This window comes from Notothenia rossii (assembly GCF_949606895.1).
Source record: "Notothenia rossii genome assembly, chromosome: 1".
Classification (NCBI taxonomy): Eukaryota; Metazoa; Chordata; class Actinopteri; order Perciformes; family Nototheniidae; genus Notothenia; species Notothenia rossii.
In genome coordinates this window covers 8,065,655-8,082,782 of record NC_136912.1, presented here as the reverse complement: position 1 = coordinate 8,082,782, position 17,128 = coordinate 8,065,655, and the positions used below count along the sequence as shown (strand labels likewise).

Sequence of the window (17,128 nt, the reverse complement as noted above, 5' to 3'; positions counted from 1 at the left end):
AGAAGACATCAGTTACCATCGAGCTAGCAAGCCAGCCAGGGACAAGGGAGGCTGGCTATCAATTCTATTTTGAAGATAAATTCAATTCAAATTAAAAAAATGAATACGTGTTGTGATGTCTGTGTTTGCTTCCCCTGTCGCGAGATCGGATCGCTTAGATACTATACTTAAATAATCTGTGGAGACAATACCTTCATCCGGTTAAATATAGTTTAAAAAAACCGCAATATATACCGCAGGGGGGGGGGAAATCGCGATGTCAGTTTTTTTCAATATCGTGCAGCCCTATACTACACCTATAATTCTTGTGTACATAATATACTAGATAATATACCCATCAGTGTTTCCCTAGGATTTTTTGCAGCAGTTTGTGTTGTGCCTATAGATCTAATGGTGGTGATAATTTATTATATTATAAAAACATTATTATAATGTTATAATAGTAATATAATAATATAACAATAAATAATATAATATTAATATAATATTAACAAATGTTGTAATAAGTTTAAACAATACTTACATGTCCACCCTGTTAGGATGTTGTCCACCCTGTTAGTTGAATAAGCCTAACAGGGTGGACACTAACCGGGTGGACATTTTTAGCAAAAGTTAGCCTTTACCCTGCCTGTGTTAGCATATTTGCTAGCATGACCTTGGATACTTTATGAGTGTTGCGTGAGACATAATTCAGCAGACGTCTCCACGTTTGCAGTCAGCCAAAGTAGTGTAAGTATGCTAACGGACAGAAAAACACACGACCACTATCGCTCAGAGTTTGGCTTGGAGTAAGAGCCGTTTATTGTTTCTGCGCATGCTCATTAGCATCACCACGTTTCAGGCACATTATGATGATGTCATACACATGAACATAAACATGACTTTGATATTATACAAATATGCTCAACACTCCCACTCAAAGACATGTTGATAGCTCTCTACAGTGGTACACAGACTCCAAATAAACAAAACAAAAGCTTCTCTAGCAGTGTTCAATTTGTATACCTGCAATTTACATTACTCTCCAAACAAATACCCTTTGAACTTGTCAAATTGTGCCTTTGTCAACGGCTTGGTTGGGACATCGGCTACCATGTCTGCAGTAGGACAATATGTAATAGATATCTTCCCCTCACTCTGTGTAAAGTTGATGACTAGAAAGTGTTTAAGTTCCCCAAAATCTTTCATTTTAAACTTCCTCTTCAACATCTCTTTGACATCACTGAGTGAGCCGTTGTTATTGGCCGCTATAAGTAGGTCATCTACCCATATCAACAGAATAACTCTTTCTTTCTCAGACTCTTTTCTGTAGACACAATGATCAGTATCATTTTGCACAAACACATTCTCCGTAAAAGGATCATGCAGTAACTTGTTCCAGTTTCGCCCGGATTGCTTTAAACCATACCATGACTTGTTGAGTTTGCACACTAAGTGTTCCCCTGTTTTAGATTTTGCCTCAAAACCTTCGGGCTGTTCCATATATAACTCGCAGTCTATTGGTGCATGGAGATAAGCTGTCTTCACATCCATTTGGTGTAGGATAAGATCATCCTCTATAGCCACTTGCATCAATGTATACGTACAGAAGTCATATTTGCTGTCGGTGAAAAAGTTTCCTTGTAATCAATTCCCTCTACTTGACTATAGCCTTTAGCTACATATCTGGCTTTAAAAATCTCAGATCCGTTTGGGCTTTCCTTTACTGCATATACCCAACGACCTCCCACTGCTTGCTTGCCCTTTGGCAGTGTGGTCAGACTGAAGGTCTCATTCTCTGTTAAAGAGTTCATCTCCTCTTTCATTGCATCAGCCCACATTTTTTGATTTCTTAGAGCCTACAGCCTGCATGTATGTTTTGGGTACGTCACAAGCAACCCTGTAGAAATAATCTACATTTTCACCTTCATCATTACAATCAGCCTTACACTGATACTCCGTTAAATATTCTGGAGCGTTTCTTAGTGGGATAGCGTCGTGCACTCTCTCCCTGCTCTCTTTGAGTACCATCTGTCTGGATCTGACTAGCCTCAATATTCTCCTCACTATAGGACTGTACACCCACATTAGGCTCTCTCTGATTCTGGTTCACCATTTTTGTCCCTGCTGGTGTTGTGGGAATAGTTTCTCCATAAGTTTCAAAATCCATATTATGATTTGTCTGAGTCTGACTATCTGCGCTACTCTTTGTGATACATTTGACCAGCCTATGTTTCAGGACTTTCCCTGTCTCAGGATAAAATACTTGGAATGCTGGGCTATATTTGTCGTATCTTACAAAAATACCCTTTGCACATCTAGAATCTAGCTTCTTCTTATCCTGCTTATACCCGTAGCATTCAGAGCCAAATATTTTCATGTTGGACAAGTCGCATGTTTTGCCAGTAAAAACACGGTATGGTGTCTGCTCTAGACGCTTAAAGTCATACCTGTTACGTATCTGTGCTGCTGTTTGTACAGCACAGGTCCATAACTGCTTTGGGAGGTTACTCTTTAATAGCATGCATCGTGACATCTCAAATAAGGTCCTCCAACCTCTCTCGGCAGTACCGTTCTGTTGAGGTGAGTATGGGGCACTTGTGTCGTGCCTTATCCCTTTCGTCCTAAGTAAAGTTTGAAACTCATGCCCGGTAAATTCAGTACCGTTGTCAGATCTTATGCACTTAATGTGTCCATATGGAGCAGTATCCGCTATGAAGTTTTCAGTAGCTTTTGCTGTATCACTCTTTGCTTTGATAAAGTAGGGAAAAATCATCCCACTATAATCATCAGTAAATGCTATATATCTGTACCCGTCTTTATCTGCTGGTTCTATTGGACCGCATAGGTCTGTATGTCTAGAAGTCTTCTCATCAGGGCTCTATAAATAGAGAACTACGGCAGATGTGTAATATGTAATGCAGCCGAACCTTGTATTACAATGCCGTTATGTGATGACTTCCAAAGAGAAAAGCAAGAACATTCGGAATAAAGTATTATTATTTTTTTTTTTAAATGTTTTCGGATATCATATCGCATTAACATCATATCCCAACATGCATTGCGGCTAAAACAAGATCTTGGGTAATCTGTTCAGTGGGTTTGTGGTGTGTATCGCTCGAAATGTCCCGTTTGTTTCCGGTGACTTTATTTACGGCTAAAAAGCCCAAGATTATAGAATCAAACGAATAAACAAAATCAAGGTTAATTGTGTGTTATTGTTGAGTGAATAACAGTGTGTTATTTAGAAAAGAATAACAAATTAGAAGGAAAAAAAGATTTAAAAAATACAGATTTCAGTATTTTGATGCTCTGAGCCCCATTTATTTTCCTCACAGACGGCAAAAAAGTCCGACATTATACGATTTAAAATGAAAACAAATAAATAAAAAGATAAAACACTGGCATTTAATCTACGTCAGAATAAATAAAATGGTTTTGAATAATATATGAGAGTAAAATCTACGTCACTTTACAGCCCCGCCCACTTTTGGGGAAACCAACGCTGTTATTTGAACGCGATCAAGCCTGAAGCTACAGAGATCTTCTTTTACTGTCCTTTGTTCTTCGAGGAAGCTCAGAAACACGTAACTCTGGATTTGTTTTTATGTTTGAGGTGCAATAAATGACACAGCAGCTTTTTGGCATGTTAAAACTATTATTTTCTGCCTCGCTCATGAGAGTAGGCTATAGCTGGCGAAATTACAGCCTCGACTACTGATTTCAAATGTGTGCTCTAAAATGATATTTATAAATGACTATTATCATTATTATAAGCAAGACAATAAATGGCAAAGATATGTAGAAAATAAACGTAGGCTATTTGAGATACGTTTATAACGAACGTAACGTGGGAGAAAATACGTTTCTAGCTAAACGTAATTGAGAATGCAGTTTAGTTCTGTGGGAACGTAATTTTTAGGAAACAGGGTTGTGTTAACATTATCAGCTGTAGAGATAGTGTTTAGCAGAGTCTCTGTTGTAGAGAAAACCTGATGAACTCAGTTCAATCAGGAGAGACGTGATGTATGGAATACATGTTTATTATCTGGTCACATTATATAAATGAAACATAATGATGACAGTTTATAACAAGTGAATGAAATGGTGTTTGGCGATTAGGCCCGGGTTTTGTAGGATGTCATTCGGGAAGGGAAGAACCGTTTCCCATGAACCCCCCCGGGTCTAGACACTGGTGGTGGTGATAAGTGGTTAGGTCCGGTTGGAAGGGAGAAGGTTGGGCTTGGCCCTGAGTTGGAAGCAGGAGGCGAAGGGGTGGAGGAGGGTTGCGCGTTGACACCTGGAAGACAGCTGATGGAAAAGGGGAGAGCATATATAGAGGGATTAACAGGTGCGATGATTAGGCTTGTGAACGGAGGGAAGTGATAGGTTAGCTGAGGAGTGGCGCTCCCTATCATTTAGTGAAGGGAGCGAGTATTGCCATGACGCGCAATACAAAGTGATAGGTCTTCCTGCCTGAACTTGCGCTGAGCTTCATTTAGTTTTAGGTTCCTTTTGAGAGAAACCAATGTGTCTTATCCCTCTCAACTACTACCTGTTACTGCAGCTCTTTTTAGAGGGATTTAGATTCTCAACTTTCAGAGTTTTCCTGGCTTCACATGAGTTGAAGATGTTACTGTACATAGATGAGTTTATTTTGTTAAAGCGAATCACTGAGCTCTGTAGGCACTCTATGACAAGCAAAAGAGTAAGAATACTTGATATCACTAACTACCCTTAGCCCTCCTGGTTAATTAGGATCATTGATGGATGCCTTTAAGCATTTTTAGGGTTGTTAGAAAAATGTAAACTCTTGTAACATCAGGCTTATTTTTTGCCTCCAACTAAAATCTCTTGACAAAGAAATTTGCAGGTAGCATGGTCATAGTTGAACTATTACATTAACCACCATTGAAAAAACCCATTTGTCCTTGGTCAACCTGAGAGGTTATCCTGTACATGTGTAACAAACTGTGTCTCCTCATATATCAGTGTTTACAGTACAGTGACTCCATGCTTCTCTTTCCTTTGTGTTGTGTTCCATCCAATGGACACTCTGCGCCAGAACACCAGGAAGTGGTGGAAGTGTGTTACTGTAGTGTAGTAAAACAAAAACAACACAATGAACTCAGTGCTGAGGTCTATATCGTATTATCCTGTTAAACTTGCATTAAATACCACAGTACTATCTTTGCAATACCATTTATTGACTCTTTTTAAATCTGGCTTGAAAGGCCTTATGAAAATGTGAGGAGATTTTTCATGCATAACTTTGAACAACAAATAAAACAGCAGTTATGGTGGTTCAGAATCTAAAATCAGCTAACATGTAATCCTGCTTACCTTTACATATACATATGCTGAGTTTTGAACCACTGAAATACAAAATTAAATAAAAGGCTATTTGCCATGTTTTTTTAAATCTTGCCTGATTTATAGATTGGTTTTGATCCTTGACATACGGAAACACATCAAGTTTTCCTTTTTTGTTTTTAAGACTTGTTTCCTGTCAGCTGAAATAACACTGAACACATTACTCACACAAACAACAACGACCAGTGACCTTGAAATTAGTATATATATATTTTTTATTTAAAATTGTGCTTGTGAAGATTGTTATCTTGGATGAAAGACAAAATATTTAATCCGTTTCACATTGAGTTCTTGTTTAGCTCAGTGATTATAAAATGTGCTGCGAGGGAAATCATTTGAAAAGGCATTTTTTCAAAGTACAAGAAAATGAGGGTTTCGTGTATGCATGAGCTAAAACTTCAGACCTTGTGTTCAACATGCAGTTTATTTTAATGTTTTTAACTCACAATCACATATTTACAGATGTTTTTGATTCATAAGCCATTTGACCAGTAATCAATATAAAACCTGGCATGTAAATATACAAGTAAAGTTATTAAAAAAAACCTTTGTATTTATTTTATGTCATACTATTTAGCTTCATTTACTTATACTATTACACATATTGTATTATGTACAGGCATGTCATAGGATTTTCTCTTAAATTAACCTTTATGACACATTGTTAAACATTTATTTAGCTTATTGATTAAAACTTCAGCTTGACACATGTGGTTTCTTTGGAAACAATGTCTCCTTCTTGAAGTTAAAGTAATTACCTGTGGCTTTATAAAAACTTTAACACATATATTCTCCATATGTGTTAGAATAAGTGTTGATGAGATAATTGTTGTGTAAATGAATGCTTCCAATAATGTGTTGTATGTAATTATACATAAAGAATGAAAAGTAAAGCAATCACCACAGTAAACTTATTATGTAGAAAATAAAATGGAAACTATGCAGTTCTGACTAAATCAACACATGAAATGAGATGAGTGATTAGTTGACAGGCGAGATGATCAGAGGTGCAGTGTTTTTACGGCAGTATGTAAGTCCAGGACAGAAGTATGGGTAGAGTTTCTCAGTGAAGGAGCAGCCAGTAAAGGAGTAGATCAGAGCTGCAGCATCTACGTCATAAAAGGAGACCAGACCCTCCTCATAATCCACAAACACCCCCACCTTCTGAGGCTGAGACTTCAGAGAGAGACTGGCTGACGGAGCATCAAGAGCTTTGTACTTATTTCCGTTTCTCAAAGATATAGTACAGTAACCATGTTCTGGGCTCAGTGTGATATCTCCCTTCCTGCTGATCGACTCTCTGGCCACTCCTAAATACCATTCAGTCTTTCCTTTAACTTGAACTTCAAAGTACGATCTGCCTGAAGAGAAACTCTGCTTTCCTAAAACACAATCACAATCAGAAAATCTCTCTCGGTTGTTTGGGAGATTCTTTTCGACATCACTATATTGAACTCTTTTTTTATCATCAGACAGGATGAGACAGGGATGTGCTGTACGTGGATCAAGAGTCACATCCACTGCATATTTCTGGACCCTCTTCAGTTTAGCTTCAAGCAGCTTCTTCATCTCTTTACCGAGTGCCTCCTCCACCTTAGCCACAGCCTTTACCACCGTCCCCTCATATACCGCTGGGGTGAAGCTGAATTTCCTCAAGTCCTTGGAGGGTGGTCGGTGTTGAATGTTTAGGGACTTGACACTTTGTAGAAAATGCAGGTGGTCTTCAGAGTGTGTGACCTGCTCCACCTCAGAGCTTCTCTTCTTCAGCTCAGAGATTTCCTGTTCTAACTCTTTGATTAAAGCTTCAGCCTTTTTTTCTGTAGTTTTCTGCTTCTCTTTGATCGTGTTGATGAGATTGGCCTGGCCTCTCTCAACAGACGCCTTCAGAGCAGTGAAGACCTGAACTCCTTCTGCTATCTCTCCGTCTGCATCTTTCTCACTGAGGTCCACTGAGTGTTTGATCTCCTGAATCTTCAGTTGTCTCTTCTGGATCATCTGCTGAGTTTCAACCTCTTTCTTTCCCAACTCTGCCTTCTTTCTTTCATATCCTTCTTTCAGAGGAACCACATCATGCATCTTGTGGTCTGAAACAGTGCAGAGCATACAGACACATGTCCGGTCGGTCTTACAGAACAACTCCAGAGGTTTATCGTGCTTCGGACACATCCTGTCTTCCAGGTTCTCCACAGGGTCGATCAGCTGATGTCTTTTCAGGCTTGAAGCTGTCAGATGAGGCTCCAGGTGAGTCTCACAGTAGGAGGTCAGACACACCAGGCAGGACTTCAGGGCCTTCAGTTTGGTTTCAGTGCAGACGTCACAGGGAACTTCTGCTGCTTTGAAGACTTGTTGCTCTGAGCTGCTGCTGCTGCTGGCTTTCTGTTGAGCCGACTGTCTGAACTGAGCGACCATCTCAGAGATGAAAGTGTTAAAGTGTAGCTCTGGTCTTGTGTAGAACTCTCTTTTACACATTGGACACTGGCACCTGTCACTTCTATCCCAGTGTTCAGTGATGCAGTCTTTACAGAAGTTGTGTCCACATGGTATAGTGACTGGATCAGCAAGCAAATCCAGACAGATGGAGCAGAGAAACTGATCTTCAGATGGCAGGTAGCTTGCAGCAGCCATATCTACACACATGTGAACGAAAAGAAAAAGCATTTGAAACATCAATTCATATTATATATAGTTTTAAAGAAAGAAGTTTGATAACTTGTAACAAGCCATGAGCAACCATGACCATTTAACTCTGACAGGGTTAAGCATGCAACTCTGGCTAAAAGCAATGAAAATATCGGTTTTGTCGAAAAATGTTCTATTGAAAAATGACACTGCTCTTCTTACTGTGTGACCATTATTATTAATTTCCTCTAGCTGCTTCACATTAAAAGACTGCAACTGTTTCTCTAATGGAAATATATTTATTTTGAAAGAGCTAGAGGAAATGGGTGAAAGCATTATGTAGGAAGTGATCAGCAAAATCTAATAAGAGCAGGAGAGCAGAAGTGAATTAAAACTCCTCACCACAGAGATTCAGTTACAAGTTACTAAAGTACTATGAGTTGATACAAAGAGACTGTTTAAGATGTTTAACGTGGACTCTATATGTATGGTCATGTTGTTAGAGAAAAACAAGTTGGAGGTAAAGGGTGCAGCTTTCATCTGAGTAGAGCTGTTTTGTGTTAATCCTGCTTGTTGGAAGTGAAAATATAATCAAATGTACTCACCAGTGTTTGACAGAGACTCTGCTGTGTTGTTGAGAAAGATCTGATGAACTCAGTTTGTATTTTCTTTAGACAGAAACAGAGGCTAGTCTCGACTGCAGTGTGGCTGCCTCTCTGACTAACTTAACTTTCGTTTCCTGAGTTTGACGTGTAAGCCCTCCTCTTTCCAGTGTAGCTCCTCCTCTCACTGCAGCTGGTGCTTCCCTCCCTCTGATCTGCATGGGTTTTGAGAAATACCAGGTTTTCTCTGATAGTTAGGGAGCAAAGGTGGTGCTTTACAGATGGGAGGGATGAGGTGTGTCAAAAGCAGTTTAAACTAAAATATCTGGACAAAGACATATGCAGGTAGCATGGTCATAGTTGAACTATTAAATTGACCACCATTGGAAAAACCCATTTGTCCTTGGTCATCATGAGAGGTTATCCTGTACATGTGTATCACAAACTGTGTCTCCACATATATCAGTATTTGGTTTGCAGTACAGTGACTCCATGATTATCTCTCCTTTGTGTTGTGCTCCATCAAGTGGACACTAAACCAGAACACCAGGAAGTGGTGGAAGTGTGTTACTGCAATGTAGTACAAAAAGCAAAAACATAATGGAAGCAGTGCTGAGGTCTATATCGTATTATCCTGTTGAACTTGCATTAAATACCACAGTACTATTTTTAGCAATACCATTTTTTGACTATTTTTAAATCTGGCTTGAAAGGCCTTATGAAAATGTGAGGAGATTTTTCATGCTTAACTTTGAGTAACAAATAAAACATCAATTATGGTTGTTTAGATTCTAAAATCAGCTCAAATGTAATCCTGTTCACATTAACATACTGAGTTTTGAACCACTGAAATATAAAATAAAATAAAAGGCTATTTGCCATGTTTTTTTAAATCTTGCCTGATTTATAGATTGGTTTTGATCCTTGACATACGGAGACCCATCAGGTTTTCCTATTGTGTTTTTAAGACTTGTTTCCTGTCATCTGAAATAACACTGAACACATTACTCAGAAAAATAACAAAGACCAGTGACCTTGAAATTAGTTTTTTTATTTTTATTTAAAAATTGTGCACGTGAAGATTGTTATCTTGGATGAAAGACAACATATTTAATCCATTTCACATTGAGTTCTTGTTGAGTTCAATGATTATAAAAATTTGCTGGGAGGGAAACCATTTGAAAAGGCATTTTTTCAAAGTACAACAAAAGGAGGGTTTAATGTATGTGTAGGAGCCGCGTTTAAGTTTATTTTGTCTTGATTTATTTGGAACTTGTATTAATACATTCTTCTGTTTCAGTGAGAGGTGCGCTTTGCTCAGGTGAAGGGGGCGGGGCTAAAGCTTTAAGTTGGAGGTGCGGTGTGTGACGGGAGGGCAGCAGGCGGCAGCAATACCGTCATTGATACATCGTTTTTCAGCCTTATGTTTGCCAAAAAGACGGATTATTAGGATCTGTTTAAGTTTACGTTAAATATTGTTTTCGTATTTTGTTTTGTTTTTGCTGGAAAATAAATGTTGAAAAAGCAACCAAAACGTCCAGTGGATTTTTTACTGCGATTCTGACACTGGCCTTGGAATTCCACCGAGGCCGCATCCTTGGTTTGGGGGAAATTTCGAGGCTGCACATGGGTAGACTTCGCGTCCTTAAAATCCCCACAATGCTTTGCGCACGGACCAATTTCAAAAACCCTTGCGGAGAATGGCTGAACCGACGCAGCACAGCACACATTTAAATGTAAGTATGTAGTGGCGTAGAACATGTGTTGGTAAATATGTTACTTTGTTGCATTTGTTATCACCAAAAATGTGTTCTGTGAAAGTAAAGCAAGTTCATAATTAGATAGACATCGTGAGGTAATTTATTTTCGGTACAGTTTATGTTGAAACCGTTAGAGAGTGTGGCACACTTGTTAGCCTGTTCCATTCTTCTTTGTTTTCCGAAGCCGTGGCTTGGAAGTATACTTGCTTCGTTTCTGAAGGAGGTGACTTGGAAGTATGCGACTACCAAGCCAGTATCCTCGCGATTGAGAAACGGCCACTGCTTCTCAGCCCCAAGTCATGTGACCCTCATCACATTTCACCCATTGTTTCTACCCCAAACAACAAACACACATAAGTGTTGACACAATGCAAACAAATGTCGGACATCATGTTGATTCAGCGTTTTATAGGAAACAAATGGTAGGTCTAACTGTAATATCCTTAAAAGATATCTTTAAATCAAACCTAATTTTTCCTTATATTAGTTGTTGGCATTAATACTTGTATAATACTAAACTCTGTAGTTAGTTACCTCATTGTAAAGAGTAGTTTTAGTGACTGCCTTCACTCGTAAAAGTGATATCTCACTAATATCAGCCCCACTGTTTTCTGCCGTACAATATCCAATCACTGCTAGTGGAACAACACGTTCTCACTCCCAACCCGTCACAGGTTGACGGTCGGTCAGGGCCCCTCCCTGTCACTTTATTACGGACAGGGTACCCCTTGAGGCGTCCCATTGACTTGCATAGAGCTCCCTGAACTTTAGTAATAGACAAATTGGGATCGCGGCAAAATGCTCTAAGCAGATCCATCCTCACAGCGTTTATCAACCTTCTTCTTACTCAATATCAAGCCACACTTATTGTTTTTACTTCTTTATTTTAATTGAATAATGTAGGACTTTTGTTGCCGTTATGGGGAGAGTAGGGGCTCAGAATACTGAAATCTGTATTGTTTCATCGTTTTTTCCTTCTAATTTTGTATTCTTTTCTAAACCACACACTGTTATTTACTCAACAATAACACATAATTATCCTTGTGTTTATTTATTTGTTTAATTAATAAACACAAGTTGGAGTCCGTCAGGACTGAAGGTCGGAGCAGCTCATAGTAGTTGCTTTAGAGAATTTTACACCCGGAAGTAAGTATTCTCTCCGCTTCACTTGACAAACCACGTGATAGTCCTCAAGCTCTGTGATTGGATGTTTGAGTGTGCGCCGAGGGTTACGCCGAGCGTCGAACAACACTTTGAAATGGGATGGAACCACGGCAGACTGTCCAAAACTGGATTTGAACGGGTCCACCCCGTCCCCAGAACTACACATGCTGGCTATTGTGTATTTCGCACAGGGTTTCACAACATGTTCTATGGCACGTCTCAACTGGGAATTGTAGTTTTAAAAGACGTTTTCGTATTTCCTATAATAAGAAGTTGCCAGTATTAAACTGTGTACATCCCTGGAGGTTTAGGGGATAGGAAACACTCACATTTAAAACATATAATTAATAAATTGGTGAAAATTCCTTGTGCCCATAATGGGCAGCATTAATATATACCCACATGCCAGCTAAGGTCAGAAGAGCTTTATTTAACAGCTGGTCTTATGTCTGTGACCCCTCCTGTTGTTAATTGATAAGCCTGAAACATGCACTTGCCAAGGTTCAGAGGCACATTTTGCAAATATGGCAGTAGCCATCAATCATCTTAAGATAAGATATACTTTATTGATCCCAAGTTGGAAACATTTGCGTTACATCAGCATGTGTAACAGTTGTAAATATGCAGTGGTGTTTATTTGTAAATCATTTAGTATAATCACACAAATTCTGTGTTTTATATTTAATAATTCTGTGTTCTTTATTTATTGAATGTTCAATACCTGACAAGGCCGGAGATGAAAAACTTGGGTCGCAGGTTCATCAACAGTGCATTACAAGACATCTATCAATGTGTGTGTATACCTCCACCATTAAACTGTCGTATTCTGCACATTTCTTATTCTATATACATACATCTTATAAGAGTATAATACATATGTATAATATCAGTTAAAATAAGTGCTTAAACATGCAAATTAGTATTGATACTGCAAGGAGACTTATATTATGAAGAAAAATTGAAGCTTTTGTTTAATTGTTGATATATTTATGATCCACGTCACATATTCAGTTTCAGCTGCAGTTATTCCTGTTTGTCCAGAAGTCTTCTCATCAGGGCTCTATAAATAGAGAACTACGGCAGATATGTAATATTTAATGCAGCCGAACCGTGTATTACAATGCCGTTATGTGATGGCCTCCAAAGAGAAAGGCAAGCAAACTCGGAATAAAGTATTATTTTATTATTAAAAAATGTTTTCGGATTTCACATCAACAGGAAGTCCGGTTAACTAAAATGTCCGTGCGGAACAATACTCCAACCCATAGATCCGTGGGTGAATAATATCAATCACCACATTACACACATCCCTTCACATTTAAATTTTTGATACATTAAAGTATTTCGTGAGGCCTTCTAAAATGTTTTTAAATATAATTAGGGTTGTAGTTGAAGAGTTTTTAAATTATTGCGTTGCCTGGCAATCGCACAACGGCACGGCCATTAATTCCAAAACCACACACATGGATTGACATCGATTTAATACATTAATGTAGCCTTTGTTTCTGCTAAAAGAGGTGTCAACCAGCTGGGGCAACAAGAAAATCGGCGAAATTGAGTGTGACTATTAAAAAATAAATAATTATTATATTAATATTGACAATAACAACCGACCGTCGGGGAGCGTTCTCATGGTGTCTATTATCCACGCTATGGGAGGTCTATGAAGGTCTATGGGACGCCCTGTCCGTTGAAAACTGACTCTCAAGGGGTACCCTGTCCGTAATAGAGTGACAGGGAGGGGCCCTGACCGTCCGTCAATATGTGATGGGTTGGGAGTGAGAACGTGTTGAGTGGAAAAACACATGTTATCCTTCAAGCTCTTCACACTCAAAGCCATCAACAGATGTAATACAAGTTATTTTTTTATTTTTGAATTAGCTACAGAAAATGTGTCATGAAATACAAATGATGTTTAAACCATGGCCTTCCTGTTCAGTTTTTAGTGCTCGAGTCCCTGCTTTCTCAGATGTTGTGTTCAACATCTAGTTTATTTGACTGTTTTCTTAACTCACAATCACATATTTACAGATGTCTTTGATTCATAAGCCATTTTACAAGTATTCACTATAACACCTGGCATGTAAATATACAAGATAACAGTTATTAACAAAAAAATGTACATGTATTTTTTGTCATATTATTTACCTATACTATTACATATATTTTATTACGTAGACACTACAGGCATGTAATAGCATTTTCTCTTAAATTAACCTTTATGACACACTATTAAACATTAATTTGCTTATTGATTCCAACTTCAGCTTGACACATTTGATGTCTTTGAAAACAATGGCTCCTTCTTGAAATTAAACTAAATATCTATGGCTTTATAAAAACTTTAATACATATATTCTCCATATGTGTTGGAATTAGTGTTGATGAGATAATTGTTGAGTAAATTAATACTTCCAATAATGTGTTGTATGTAATGATACATAAAGAATCTTAAGAATGAAGTGTAAATCAATCACCACAGTAAACTTATTAAGTAGAAAATAAAATGGAAACTATACAGTTCTGACTAAATCAACACATGAAATAAGAAGAGTGATTAGTCAACTCAGACAGGAGAGATGATCAGAGGGGCAGCGTTTTTACGGCCATATTTACCACCAGGGCTGAAGAGTGGGTAGAGTTTCTCAGTGAAGGAGCAGCCAGTAAAGGAGTAGATAAGAGCTGCAGCATCTACGTCATAAAAGGAGACCAGACCCTCCTCATAATCCACAAACACCCCCACCTTCTTAGGCCGTGACCTCAGAGAAACACAGACTGCAGGGTCATCATTGGCATTGTACTCATCTCCCTCTCTCAGCCATATAATCCAGAAACCATCTTCAGTGCTCATTGGGGTCTCTCCCTTCCTGTTGATCGACTCTCTGGCCACTCCTAAATCCCACTCTGTCTTTCCTTTAACTTGAACCTCAAAGTAAAATCTGCCTGAAGAGAAACTCTGCTTTCCTAAGACACAGATATCATCAGAAAATCTTTCTCTGTTGTTTGGGAGATACTTTTCAACATCACCATCACGGACTTGTTTTCCATCACGCGACAGAATGAGACCGGGATTTGCTGTATTAGGATCAAGAGTCACATCCACTGCGTACCTCTGGACCCTCTTCAGCTCAGCTTCAATCAGCTTCTTCACCTCTTGGCTGAGTGTCTCCTCCAGCTGAACCACAGCTCTCACCACAGTCCCTTCATATGATGATGGAGGGATGCTGACCTTTGTCCAGTCCTTGGTGGGTGATGGGTTTTGGATGTTTAGGGACTGGAAACCCTGGAGAACGTGGAGGTGGTCTTCAGACCGTGAGAGATGCTCCGCCACAGAGTGTATCTTCTTCAGCTCAGAGATTTCCTGTTCCAGCTGTTTGATGAAGTCTTCAGCCCGTTCCATTCTCATGTTCTGCTTCCCTTCTATTGTTTGGATGAACTCATTCAGGTTTCTCTCAACAGACTCCTTCAGAGCAGTGAAGACCTGAACTCCTTCTGCTTTCTCTCTGTCTGCTTCTTTCTTACTGAGGTCCACTGAGTGTTTGATCTCCTCAATCTTCAGTCTTCTCTTCTGGATCATTTCCTGAATTCTTGCTTCTTTCTTTGCCAGCTCTGCCTTCTTCCCTTCATATCCTTCTTTCAGAGGAACCACATCATGCATCTTGTGGTCTGAAACATGGCAGAGCATACAGACACATGTGTGGTCGGTCTTACAGAACAGCTCCAGAGGTTTATCGTGCTTCGGACACATTCTGTCTTCCAGGTTCTCCACAGGGTCGATCAGCTGATGTCTTTTCAGGCCTGACATTGTCAGGTGAGGCTCCAGGTGAGTCTCACAGTAGGAGGTCAGACACACCAGGCAGGACTTCAGGGCCTTCAGTTTGGTTTCAGTGCAGACGTCACAGGAAACCTCTGCTGGTTTGAAGACTTGTTGCTCTGAGCTGCTGCTGCTGCTGGCTTTCTGTTGAGCCGACTGTCTGAACTGAGCTACCATCTCAGAGATGAAAGTGTTGACTCTCAAATCTGGTGTTGTATTAAAAGCATCTTTACACATGGGACACTCGCACCTGTCACATCTATCAAAGTGTTCAGTGATGCAGTATTTACAGAAGTTGTGTCCACATGGTATAGTGACTGGATCAGTGAACAAATCCAAACAGATGGAGCAGAGAAACTGATCTTCAGATTGCAGGTAGCTTGCAGCAGCCATATCTACACACATGTGAAAGTAAAGAAAAAACATGAATCATCAATTAATATTATATATTGTTTTAAAGAAAGAAGTTTGATACCTATACTTGTACTTTTGAATTAGGGTTTTCTAAATGCTTTCTTGTCAAACATGCAACTCTGGCAAACAGCAATGAAAATATAGGTTTTTTCAACAACAAAAAATGTTAACGAAAAATAACACTGTTTGCTTAACAGTGTGATCATAACAATGAATCTCCTCTAGCTACTTCACATTAAAAGCCTCCAACCTTTTCTCTAATGGAAATATGTTATTTTGAAACAGCTAGAGCTAAAACCACTACTCTACTACCCTATTGTCATCAGCATTATAGGCCATTTACAAACCTGCCGTTCCTTTCCAAAATTCTGGAATAGGCATTGGCCCAACAACTCACTGATCACCTCTCTGTCAATAATCTACACAATCCATATCAATCCAGCGTCAGGAAACTCCACAGTAGAAAAGTACAGAAACTGCAGAAATGAAAGTTGTAAATGATCTTGCATCAGACTATGGCTCTGCATCCATATTGGTGCTGCTTGATCTTAGTGCAGCGTTCGACACAGTTGATCACCACATTCTACTCCATCGCTTTGAAAAACATATAGGACTCACTGACTCTGCTCTTTCCTGGCTGAAATCGTGCATAACCAGGAGATCTCACTTTGTTCTCTACAAAAACTGCTCTTCAGAACATAAAAAAGTGAACTATGGTGTCCCCCACGGCTCTGTGCTTGGCCCCATCCTTTTTTCCATCTACAAGCTTCCTCTCGGTTTACTAATGAATAAATATCAATTAGGTTCCCATTTTTACGCAGATGATACTCAGCTCTACATTTCTATTAAGCCGGAAAACTCTCATCAACTGACTCGAAAATTGCATAAAAGAAATCAAACGATGGATGTCATCAAACTTCCTCCAATTAAACACACCAAAAACTGAAATATTAATTCTTGGTCCACAACATATCAGGGACAAATTCGGCGACCTCAGCCTAAACATAGCTGGTTCAACCATCCACCAAAGTATGTTCATCAAAAATCTTCGAGTGATATTGGATTCAGATCTGGTATTTAAAAATCACATTAACGACATCACAGGAACAGCTTTTTTCGTCTTCGCAACATTTCAAAGATTCGTCCGATTCTTTCCCTCATCGATGCTGAAACATTAGTCCATGCTTTTGTTTCATCTCGGTTGATCACTGCAATTCACTTTTCTCCGGGCTACCAAAATCTATTAAAATCTATTAACCTTTAAAATCTTACATGGACTAGCACCTCTGTATCTGTCATCCTTAATTACCCCGCAAATATCTACCAGGCTCCCACGATCAAATAATGCAAGTCTCCTTTCCATCCCCAGAATTCACAAATCATCCGTAGGTGGCAGAGCCTTT

The 17,128-nt window shown here is 39.1% G+C and overlaps 2 protein-coding genes across 8 annotated transcripts in view; one reads left to right on the top strand and one right to left on the bottom strand.

Moving 5' to 3' along the window:
* LOC307043245 (N-acetyllactosaminide alpha-1,3-galactosyltransferase-like) overlaps positions 1 to 17,128 on the top strand; it is a 40,627-nt gene that overhangs the window by 4,771 nt on the left and 18,728 nt on the right. The gene's annotated exons all lie outside the window — the stretch shown is intronic.
* Positions 5,758 to 16,167, bottom strand: LOC307044857 (uncharacterized protein). The gene is made up of 2 exons (XM_079690275.1): positions 14,070 to 16,167; positions 5,758 to 8,022 (listed from the first exon to the last, which is right to left on the bottom strand). Exons 1-2 carry the CDS (start codon positions 15,735 to 15,737, stop codon positions 6,334 to 6,336), a joined length of 3,357 nt encoding a protein of 1,118 aa, XP_079546401.1. The 5' UTR covers positions 15,738 to 16,167; the 3' UTR covers positions 5,758 to 6,333.

Coding starts and splice junctions, on each gene's coding strand:
- LOC307044857 (XM_079690275.1), bottom strand. CDS start 15,737: ATGTTTTTTCTTTACTTTCACATGTGTGTAGATATGGCTGCTGCAAGC. Junction 8,023..14,069: donor CCCCTCTGATCATCTCTCCT/GTCTGAGTTGAC, acceptor ATATAATATGAA/TTGATGTTTCAAATGCTTTT.